The 12193-nt window shown below is 40.6% G+C and overlaps 1 protein-coding gene across 4 annotated transcripts in view; it reads right to left on the minus strand.

Annotated features, from left to right (window-relative positions):
• SH3BP2 (SH3 domain binding protein 2) overlaps nt 1-12193 on the minus strand; it is an 81765-nt gene that overhangs the window by 12529 nt on the left and 57043 nt on the right. For all 4 annotated transcript variants that reach the window (XM_038399732.1, XM_043512567.1, XM_043512566.1 and 1 more), the window contains 2 exons: nt 7690-7829; nt 3184-3286 (listed from right to left, as the gene is read on the minus strand). In XM_038399732.1, coding sequence (XP_038255660.1) covers nt 3184-3286; nt 7690-7825 — 239 coding nt within the window. In that variant the 5' untranslated portion in view covers nt 7826-7829. The remainder of the gene's footprint in view (nt 1-3183; nt 3287-7689; nt 7830-12193) is intronic.

Genomic DNA, 12193 nt, shown 5'->3' on the forward strand with positions numbered 1-12193 from the left:
GCAGGTAAATGTAGGGTCCTAATGCTCAGCTATAAAATGGCCCTTCAAATCAACTTGTCAAAAGGCTAAAGAAAATCTAATACCTATAGTGCCATCTGCAGTATTTATCTCATGAAAATGGAGGATGCTAGCCAAAGAGAAAGGGAGAAATCATTCACTAGCAAAATCACCAAAAAGGATACCTGCTACATTTGTAACAAACTTGTTCATTATAGGTTTTTAATTTTGTTATGTTATTGTACCCCAATTTTATATCATGGCAGGAGGTATTTGTGTGGTTGTACTCCTCATTTCAGGTGTCCTCACAAGGGAAATTCATGACACTACTTTTCCATTAACATAAAGGAGAACTAATATTAACTTCAGGCCTTATTTTGCCTTTCCACTCATTTTTTAGTGTAAGAGAGTCCTTCTAAAACAACTGATGCTTAATGACACGTGTCATTCAGCTCCTTTGAGGAGCTAGGTTAGATATAGTTGTTTCTGTTTTCCCCTCCTTACCAGGTAAGAACTTATTCTAAGGTGCACAACTCAGACAGACCTCACATGGAAATCGCTTACAAATTCACAACATGGGATTTTGGAGAGAGAAAAAGAGGTTTGGGGCTCTCAGTGCTAAGATTTTTGGTAGTCTGAAAAAATACTTGTATCCACAAAAGCAAAAGGGAACTAGGCTTACGACTACCATCACAAAAAGAAAAGGAGTACTTGTGGCACCTTAGAGACTAACAAATTTATTAGAGCATAAGCTTTCGTGAGCTACAGCTCACTTCATCGGATGCATTTGGTGGAAAATACAGAGATCTCCCCTCTGTATTTTCCACCAAATGCATCCGATGAAGTGAGCTGTAGCTCACGAAAGCTTATGCTCTAATAAATTTGTTAGTCTCTAAGGTGCCACAAGTACTCCTTTTCTTTTTGCGAATGCAGACTAACATGGCTGCTACTCTGAGACTACCATCACAGTTACTAGTTCATAGCTCTCATTAGGAAGTGATTTTCAATGCTCTTTTCAATGCTATTTTCCTTCTAAAGAACAGCTTTTCCTAGAGTCACTAACTCATTAGAAGACCTTGAACCAGATGGATTTTGAACTCCATGGACAGATTTTCAGAAGCACTCTGCTCTCATTTAGGCAGCAAAGTTGAATATATTTTTTTAAATCTGGCCAACATGCAGCAGCTGCCATTAAGGACTGCTGAACACTTTATAAAGATATATGGCCAGATATTCAAGATTCCCTGTCTAATTTTAAATCCTAGACATGGAGTCTTCACAGAAAAGGTTAAAAATGCAACAGGAACATGTTCTCTTACTAATTAAAGACATACGGAAGTCAGTGTAAGAAATACCCACAGTGCTTTAGGACTGGTGTTGGTGAGTCAAGTGACATCACTCTTCCTTCTGAGTTGCTTGAACCCTCTGTACTTTTAGACACAGGACTGTTGAACTTGAGATGTAAAACCAAGGTCTACTCAAGGACCCAGATCCTCTTTTCAGACAAGCACGTGCAACTCTCATTGATATGAATGAGAGGTGCACACATTTTCTTAGATTGTAAGCTTTTTATTCAATATTTGGGGCAGGGACAGTGTTTATGTCTGGGTTTGAACACCACCAAGCACAACATGGCCCTGATTCCTGGGACTTTTGAGAGGTGGTATAATATAAATATGTAAATCAATACATCACCCATGTCAATGACAGTTCCCATATTTCACATGAACAGAGGTGTTAACCCTATTTTCATGGCCAAATTTCAACTCAGTTAACTTTATTCTGTTTATATAAATTCTCTGTGCACTTTTAATTGGATATGGTGTTTTCTGCTATCTTCCATTAAGAGTTGTTTAGCACTGCTGCGCACTGTTGAAGAACTGTCACACATTACTAATACTTTAATGCCGAAAATCCCCTACAAATAAGTATGAAAACGTGTATGTGGCATTAGAGTGAAGAATCAGTAGAAAAATAATAAAACTAATAGGTTTGTAGATTCCAAGGCCAGAAGGGACCACTGTGATAATCCAGTCTGACCTCCTGTATAACACAAGCCATAGAACTTGCCCAAAATAATTCCCAGAGCATATCTTGATTTCAGCAGTTGTGACTAAATGGCAATGTACTCCAGATTCCGTATCCAGTTTGGTCTTGTATTGGCAGTAACTATAGTGCTGTTTTTCTAAGTCAGTTTTGATTTATTAATGTGACTCTCATATATTCTGTACAGACTTATCAAATTTTGACAGTACTGTACAGCTTGAAAGAATGTGTCATTTAGATTTGTCATCACCGATTTTAAAAGCAAATATTTGATTTACATATCACATACATAGCTAGATGGGTTACAGATTTTTGCATGCATATTCTCTTGTTTATGACCATATGGGTGGTTATGTATTGTTTCCTTTTAGCATGTCCTCTATAAGGAGACAACATTGGCTGGCACCAGTTAACTCCAAAAGTATTTCTATTATTTTCTGGTGATGAAAAGATAATTAGAAAACATGGGGACTGTGATAACATCTGCCAAAAACAAAAAGATCACATCTATCAGTGTAAATCAGAAATCAAGTTGATCCTATTTGTTAGCATTTGACTGCTTCTCTGAAAAAATGGTAAAAGGCGAAAGGAATAGGATCTTCTAGTAAGGAAAAACATCATATTACCTATTGGAGCAGAGATCTCACATTGCAATATGGTGTAACACCAACAGCAACAGTGAGAAGTCTGCCTGTATTATGGAGTTAATGAAGGTTTTCCTCCCTGAATTAAACACAGACACCAGCAGTATTACTGTAAACATCTGTAGTGAATATGTATTTATAAAAGAGCATGTGCCTTTGGCACTTGGCCTATGTCTCTAAGGGCATTTATGTTGACAAAACAGTTTAGTCAGATAACATAATGCCAACAGTTTGCAGCTTGAAAAGGCAACCCCAAGATCCCTTTCCCAGTTGCCTGCTCACCATCTGGATTTGTAAGGAGTAAATGGAATAATCCTTAGTGAAATGTCACTATGGGTGCATTAAATGTTCCTTAAGTAAACTATAATTAACAAAATCTGCATAACTAGAAAAAGTTACTTTTCCCTGAGTCAATGTTACTTAAAACTTAAGTAAAAGCCATGCTTTTATCATTAAATGGTGTCTGTGTATAATATAAATATTTTGTACCACTCACCTGTTATAGCCATTTAAAGAGAAAGCACCCTGTGGAGATGCAGATGTGCTAGTCTTAAAGTAGTAAATACATCCCTCATGGATAATCACAAATCTCAGTGGCCCTTGAAAGAGAAGGTGGGAGGAAAAAAAATAAACTCAAAGTGAGTGAATTACTAAGCACTTTCAAACAATTCTGCCTGAATTACGCGTTCTGGCTAGTTTAATAGATGATTATAATTGGTGATTTTTTTAGCTGAATGACAAGTCACATGATACTGCAGTCAACTCATAAGCCTATCAGAATGTAACATGCTGGCAGTTCTCTTCATTTGAGAGAGAGCTGCTCTGAAGGGGAGTGGGGAGGTACTTCAAAGGATGCAAGGCTGATCCATACTTGCATTTCTCTAGTGGAGGAAAGCACTAGCATGAGACTGCAGCCCAAACCACATCCAAAGAACATAACCAAAGGCCAACAATACCCGATCTCTGAAAAAAGCCACACTTCTTGACTGAAACTAAAATAAAAACATGTTCACGCTGACCCCAAAACCAGAACTAAGCCTCCCTTGGCTTTATATAGTTAGAGAAGTTGGCAATAAAACTGAGTAGTTTAAAAAAAAAATCCAATTCCAGTGTTCCTCCCTTCTATATCAAAAGCAGCAATTTCTTTCCATATCTGTTATGATGAAACTATATTTTATGTATTGCCTAGAAACAAAGAAAACACAGCCTTGAATTTCTTACCTTAAAGGTATGTGGATTCCAGGAGCAATTACTGATATGAAAAATATGTTTACTCTAAATCTTAAAGTAGGGGTTTGGGGGAGGTATACCTCCAGTTCAGAATAAGAGATTTCATACATTCCAATCTGGACAATAAATTGACTAGAACTTTGTTTTGAAAATAATGGACCAAAATGTTTGAAATAAATGACAGGTTTCAGAGTAGCAGCCGTGTTAGTCTGTATTCACAAAAAGAAAAGGAGTACTTGTGGCACCTTAGAGACTAACAAATTTATTTGAGCATAAGCTTTCGTGAAGTGAGTTGTAGCTCACAAAAGCTTATGCTCAAATAAATTTGTTAGTCTCTAAGGTGCCACAAGTACTCCTTCTTTTTGAAATAAATGAAGTATTCCAAGTACACTGGAGAGAAAGTAGATTCATTTTCTCAATCTTATTTTTGAAGGCATTGACATCCAAATCCAACAAACTAGAGGAAGAAAAATGCACATCCTCACCCCATCCTCATCTAAAATTTTTAATATTCTAAAACAAGAAAGCATCAGCTTTAGATATTACTGTAAAATTAAATCTAATACGAACAAAACATGAAAGGGCAAAGCTTCATTATAAATACAAAAAAGAAAAGAAGTACTTGTGGCACCTTAGAGACTAACAAATTTATTAGAGCATAAGCTTTTGTGAGCTACAGCTCACTTCATCGGATGCATTTGGTGGAAAAAGCAGAGGAGAGATTTATATACACACACACACACACACACACACACACACACACACAGAGAACATGAAACAATGGGTTTATCATACACACTATAAAGGAGAGTGATCACTTAAGATAAGCCATCACCAGCAGCAGGGGGGGGAAAGGAGGAAAACCTTTCATGGTGACAAGCAAGGTAGGCTAATTCCAGCAGTTAACAAGAATATCAGAGGATCAGTGGGGGGTGGGGTGGGGGGGAGAAATACCATGGGGAAACAGTTTTACTTTGTGTAATGACTCATCCATTCCCAGTCTCTATTCAAGCCTAAGTTAATTGTATCCAGTTTGCAAATTAATTCCAATTCAGCAGTCTCTCGTTTGAAGCTTTTTTGTTGAAGGATAGCCACTCTTAGGTCTGTGATCGAGTGACCAGAGAGATTGAAGTGTTCTCCAACTGGTTTTTGAATGTTATAATTCTTGACGTCTGATTTGTGTCCATTCATTCTTTTACATAGAGAGTGTCCAGTTTGACCAATGTACATGGCAGAGGGGCATTGCTGGCACATGATGGCATATATCACATTGGTAGATGCGCAGGTGAACGAACCTCTGATAGTGTGGCTGATGTGATTAGGCCCTATGATGGTATCCCCTGAATAGATATGTGGACTGAGTTGGCAACGGGCTTTGTTGCAAGGATAGGTTCCTGGGTTAGTGGTTCTGTTGTGTGGTGTGTGGTTGCTGGTGAGTATTTGCTTCAGATTGGGGGGCTGTCTGTAAGCAAGGACTGGCCTGTCTCCCAAGATCTGTGAGAGTGATGGGTCGTCCTTCAGGATAGGTTGTAGATCCTTGATGATGCGTTGGAGAGGTTTTAGTTGGGGGCTGAAGGTGATGGCTAGTGGCGTTCTGTTATTTTCTTTGTTGGGCCTGTCCTGTAGTAGGTGACTTCTGGGTACTCTTCTGGCTCTGTCAATCTGTTTCTTCACTTCAGCAGGTGGGTATTGTAGTTGTAGGAATGCATGATAGAGATCTTGTAGGTGTTTGTCTCTGTCTGAGGGGTTGGAGCAAATGCGGTTATATCGTAGAGCTTGGCTGTAGACAATGGATCGAGTGGTATGATCTGGATGAAAGCTAGAGGCATGTAGGTAGGAATAGCGGTCAGTAGGTTTCCGATATAGGGTGGTGTTTATGTGACCATCGCTTAGTAGCACCGTAGTGTCCAGGAAGTGGATCGGTCCAGGCTGAGGTTGATGGTGGGATGGAAATTGTTGAAATCATGGTGGAATTCCTCAAGAGCTTCTTTTCCATGGGTCCAGATGATGAAGATATCATCAATGTAGCGCAAGTAGAGTAGGGGCATTAGGGGATGAGAGCTGAGGAAGCATTGTTCTAAGTCAGCCATAAAAATGTTGGCATACTGTGGGGCCATGTGGGTACCCATCGCAGTGCCGCTGATTTGAAGGTATACATTGTCACCAAATGTGAAATAGTTATGGGTGAGGACAAAGTCACAAAGTTCAGCCACCAGGTTAGCCGTGACAGTATCGGGGATACTGTTCCTGATGGCTTGTAGTCCATCTTTGTGTGGAATGTTGGTTTAGAGGGCTTCTACATCCATAGTGACTAGGATGGTGTTTTTAGGAAGATCACCAATGGACTGTAGTTTCCTCAGGAAGTCAGTGGTGTCTCGAAGATAGCTGGGAGTGCTGGTAACGAAGGGCCTGAGGAGGGAGTCTACATAGCCAGACAATCCTGCTGTCAGGGTGCCAATGCCTGAGATGATGGGGCGTCCATGATTTCCAGGTTTATGGATCTTGGGTAGCAGATAGAATACCCCAGGTCGGGGCTCCAGGGGTGTGTCTGTGCGGATTTGTTCTTGTGCTTTTTCAGGGAGTTTCTTGAGCAAATGCTGTAGTTTCTTTTGGTAACTCTCAGTGGGATCAGAGGATAATGGCTTGTAGAAAGTGGTGTTGGAGAGCTGCCTAGTAGCCTCTTGTTCATACTCCGACCTATTCATGATGACGACAGCACCTCCTTTGTCAGCCTTTTTGATTATGATGTCAGAGTTGTTTCTGAGGCTGTGGATGGCACTGTGTTCTGCATGGCTGAGGTTATGGGGTAAGCGATGCTGCTTTTCCACAATTTCAGCTCGTGCACATCGGCGGAAGCACTCTATGTAGAAGTCCAGTCTGTTGTTTCGACCTTCAGGAGGAGTCCACCCAGAATCCTTCTTTTTGTAGTGTTGGCAGGAAGGTCTCTGTGGGTTAATATGTTGGTCAGAGGTGTGTTGGAAATATTCCTTGAGTCTGAGACGTCGAAAATAGGATTCTAGGTCACCACCGAACTGTATCATGTTCGTGGGGGTGGAGGGGCAAAAGGAGAGGCCCCGAGATAGGACAGATTCTTCTGCTGGGCTAAGAGTATAGTTGGATAGATTAACAGTATTGCTGGGTGGGTTACGGGAACCATTGTTGTGGCCCCTTGTGGCATATAGTAGTTTAGATAGCTTAGTGTCCTTTTTCTTTTGTAGAGAAGCAAAGTGTGTTTTGTAAATGGCTTGTCTAGTTTTTGTAAAGTCCAGCCACGAGGAAGTTTGTGTGGAAGGTTGGCTCTTTATGAGAGTATCCAGTTTTGAGAGCTCATTCTTAATCTTTCCCTGTTTGCTGTAGAGGATGTTGATCAGGTGGTTCCGCAGTAAGGTTTTCCTCCTTTCCCCCCCCTGCTGCTGGTGATGGCTTATCTTAAGTGATCACTCTCCTTACAGTGTGTATGATAAACCCATTGTTTCATGTTCTCTGTGTGTGTATATAAATCTCTCCTCTGTTTTTTCCACCAAATGCATCCGATGAAGTGAGCTGTAGCTCACGAAAGCTTATGCTCTAATAAATTTGTTAGTCTCTAACGTGCCACAAGTACTCCTTTTTTTTTTTTGCGAATACAGACTAACACGGCTGCTACTCTGAAACCTGTCATTATAAATACAGTAAACTAACTGCCTGCCTATAATGCCTGCCTGTTACTGTCCACAAATGCAAACATTTAAAGCAACCAGATGCAGTCCAGCTAATATCCCCCCCAACTTACATTTTAAGATCTGCAGCTGGGTGCCTCCTTTTTTGTGCAGGTATCCTGACTTGGTAACCCCCCCAGGCATTGTCAGTAGGTTCTGTGCTCCAATTGCCTTCATTGGGACTGGCCAGTGCTGCTCTTCTGTAGCCATTGTTCTGCAATTTAGAATGAAAAAAGTGTTTCACATTGTATGTACATTTTGCTTTAAGAAATGAACTTTCAGAAAGGAAGCTTGATTGGAAAACATGTTTAAGGAAATAACTAACAGTACAGCAGCCAAGTATGTGGAATAAACTAGTGTCTCAGAGATTTCAGGAAGTTTGCAATGCATAAAAAAATACGGTGCACAAAGTCCCTGTTTATGTTTGTACACATGACCGAGGTAATGACAATGGTCCAGAGAAGAAGTTTAACTTCACATTGTAGCAACACATAGTGAAAACATTTCCATGAAAGGGGAAAAAAAAAAAAGGCTCAATCTCAGTCTTTCAGAGTTATCCACTGTCTTTGCCTAATATCCCGCTATATCCAGTAATAACGTATATAGCCTTGCTGCCAAAAGGGTTAAGATCCACCCCCATTATTTGAAGAAGTGACATTGTGATTCAAATACAGAGTGCACCTCATTTCTTATTTATAAGAAATCAGTTCTTTGTACTGTTATAAACTGAAGTGTGTATTACATAACATTGCTTTTAGTGTCACATGGAATACAGTGAGGATATAATGGAACTCAAATTCACCCTCCCTTGATGTTTCATTTAATGGCAGCCTACATTAATTATTGTTGCCACACTGCACTGAGTATCCTAGCAATTACAGCTCTTTCTGCTCTCCCTTCTTATGCAGTTTACAGGCTACAGAGTATTAGTTCCTTAATAACTAGTTTTATTAGCTTGGTTATAATCACAAAGAGACCCTTCTTTCTTCAACTGGCAATAAAAGGCATTGTGCAGGGCTTGGATAAATCTCTTAATTATCTATACTGAGAACACCCTCCATGAACTGAATAGAAACTTTGACCTTCACATACAATGCTGTATTATTCCCAAAGCTTGAACAGAGGACCTCAACGGGAGAGAGCAGGGCTCATGAACTACTAAAGTTCCTCAGCTATTATTAGTTGATTTCAAGCTGTTTGTGACTTGAACAGATGTTGGACTCAGAGCAGAAAGAACTAAAAATTTAAAGGATCCTGTTTACTCCATCTTTTCCACAAAAAAATGCTAACACTGTCAATCTGTAACCTAGGAACCTGCTTCCCACACATATAATTTCACTAACTAAATTTCCTTCAGCCTAACGTGGTGACTCAAAGTACCCACTGTGAAGAGAGCAAGGAGTTTGATTTTGCTGAATGATTCACTGCAGTAGTACAGTACATGCTTCTGTTTTCCCACAGCATGTACAGTGGGTACTTTTTTCTTTCCATACTAGTTTTCTGATTGAACAGAGCCACTAAGAATTTGGTCCATGTTTGTTTAATAAAATCAATTATTCTGAAACGAGAGAGGAAGCAGTGTTTGAGGTAACAGCAGTGACTCTGAAGCCATAGGTGTGAGCTGCACCACAAGTAACTAGTACCCTACTAGCTTCCTTTTCAAAGCAGAGCAAGACAAAACTGCATAAGGTGCCTTAGGCCGCTAGGTTCTGAGGCACTCTGAATGGAACCAACTATCTTACCAGCTCTTGTCCCCACACATGTCAACCTGGCTATATTTTAGGTACTTATGAGGTGTCTATACCTCAGTAATGAACTCTTCCCCAGGGGACTCCCCCAATCTCATTATTCCATCCATTCTCTGTATTCCTAATAGTCTCCCTCATTACGCTGTTCCCTCTCTGTTCTCACTGATTCTATCCCAATCAAACTCCCCAATCTACTCAGCTCACTGTTCGCAGAGTCCCTTCCTCTTACTCAGAAGATTGCCAGTCCATGCTGCTCCCTCTGACCCACCCTCCTGATACTTCCACATAGGCCCCATCTCCCATGCACATGTCCTGCTTTCTCTGAGGCAGTGATGTATTAACTTATGGGCCAAAGTGGTGAAGCCAGGCACACAAATGTCACACACAATACTAGATTGTGGATTTGATTTGACCATGTCACAATCAACATAACCCACTCTCACCACTGAGTGACACCACCTTATGAGGCCTTGAAAAAAATGGTCACTAAAAAGTTACCAGAGCAGGATCCAACCTACTTGCCAACTCCCTGCTGTGCTGACGATGGGGAAAAAGCCAGTAATATTTTACTTCTTCCTCAAGAGAAATTAACCTTGCCCTGGATGAGAACGTTTTTGTGAAGTGTTATGCATTTGTGCCTGCTTGCGCTGTCTGTCTGCTAAATTCAGTGCTAGTTTTCCTAAGCGGCCTAGGGCTTAGGCATGGATGTCAGTTTTGCCCTCTATTTTTAAAAAGGGCTCGGGAGATGAAGGGCAGGGAGCTGCAATGTTTTTAGTCTCAAACCCAAGACAACAGATGGAGCCATGATGGATTAACTCGAACACCACCATTAGCCTACTATAGGCTCCACCAGCATAACGGGGACTCCCTCACTTGCCCCAAATACTTTCCCATTCTCACTGAAATAGTTCCTCTTCTGCACATACCCTGTTATCTGCTCCACCTTCCACTGAAGCCTCTCCCCAACCCATTACCTAATCCCCAATCAGGAAAGGACTTGTTCCACTGCACTCACAGAGATCTTTGATAAAAGCAACATGTTAATGAGCCAGAGATGCACTATGCACAGAAGCTTTAAGCGCCAAGAAACATGGAAGTTATTCCTGCAAACTGAAATCAAAACTGAGTTAAATGTTTTTTGTCCATACCACAGAAGCTGAAAAGTAGGCATGAGGGAATGGGAGCACATTTTTCAGTTGGCTGTAGAAACCCAGATGTTGCAACACTCTAGTGTCATCATAGGAGTGATTTCCTTAAAATGAAGGGTGCGAAGGGGAAATCCGGGATGGACAATATTTTTTTAAATAACAAACATCAGTCAAAATATACATTGAAATCATCAGAAATCAAACTGATGAAATTTCCTGAGATTTGATTATGTTTAAAAAAGAGATTAAGTAAAAATGGAATCTTTCTATTTAACAGGGTAGTGTCTGTTCTGTTTCAGAGTAGCAGCCGTGTTAGTCTGTATTCGCAAAAAGAAAAGGAGGACTTGTGGCACCTTAGAGACTAAAATTTATTTGAGCATAAGCTTTCGTGAGCTACATCCGATGGAATGCATCTATGAAGTGAGCTGTAGCTCATGAAAGCTTATGCTCAAATAAATTTGTTAGTCTCTAAGGTGCCACAAGTACTCCTTTTCTTTTTGTCTGTTCTGAGTTACACTAGTGTAACTGGAATAAACTCATTGACTTTAGTGAAGTCTCACCAATGTAAATGACCAATTTCAAGTCCCATATATATCTTCATATCACAACTGCTTACTCTATTAGGGAAAAAACATATTTTTCTAATACTACTCTTGATAATACCACAGATCCAAAAATATCTATGGAAAAGAGAGCACTAGATTCTATTCTGCCTCAGATTTCATGGACACAACTGTCAGAAAAGCTCTGATTGCAGGAGCTTTATTACTGCTGATATAGGAGAGACAAGGAACAGCTTGATTTTCAAATCCCAGCTGGAGTTGGCAGTTATTGCAGTAAATCACTGTATGATTTATAAACTGAGCACATTAAGCTCTTGGATCACTAACAGACAGGGAATGCCAACTCATTTTTCAGAGTATGGTTACATGTCTAAATACCTGAGATCGCAGGCCAAGACAAGAGACCCTGAGCCAGTTTCTGATCTTAGTTGCGCTGCTAGCGCAGATGCTCTAAACTGACAAGAGACAGCTCTCTCGTTGACTTAATTACTCCAGCTCCCACGAGTGGCAGTAGCTATGTTGGCAGGAGAAGCTTTCTCGCCAGCATAGCTCTGTCCACAATGGTGCTTAGATTGGTGTAATTTACATTGCTCAGGAGGGTGCCTTATTCGCACCCAAGAGACATCACTTACACTGATGTATGCTGCATTGTGTATCTAGCCTCAATTACAGTGGTGCAAGTATAAAGTCTCTCCAATAAAGTCAATGGAACTACTCCAGCTGTACACCAAGTATAACCAGGATAAGAATGGGGCCTCTTGCTGAGGCTACTTGGAAAATTTTCCCCAACTCATTCTCTGAGTTCCTTGTAACAGCAACAAGCATTTGTTTTTAAGAAATAAATACATTTTTTTGCCTAAATTTTTGTCACGCTGACCAAGCCAAGAAAACAACCCACCCTTCTCCCCTCCCAAAAAAACCCCAAAACAGAGTGGCCACTGAACACACATCCTTCCCCAACTGAAGTAGTACTGAGACTGATCCAAAGACAAGCAAAGCACACCAGGAAGGGCCTTGTCCCTGTCGTACCTGGTTCCTCAGGGATTTTCCGGGACAATCCCATGTCTGTTGGGAAGACTGTGTGCTCTATAGTATGCTGGGGCAGAACACAGAAACAGT

This window comes from Dermochelys coriacea, chromosome 4 (assembly GCF_009764565.3).
Source record: "Dermochelys coriacea isolate rDerCor1 chromosome 4, rDerCor1.pri.v4, whole genome shotgun sequence".
NCBI classification, from domain to species: domain Eukaryota; kingdom Metazoa; phylum Chordata; order Testudines; family Dermochelyidae; genus Dermochelys; species Dermochelys coriacea.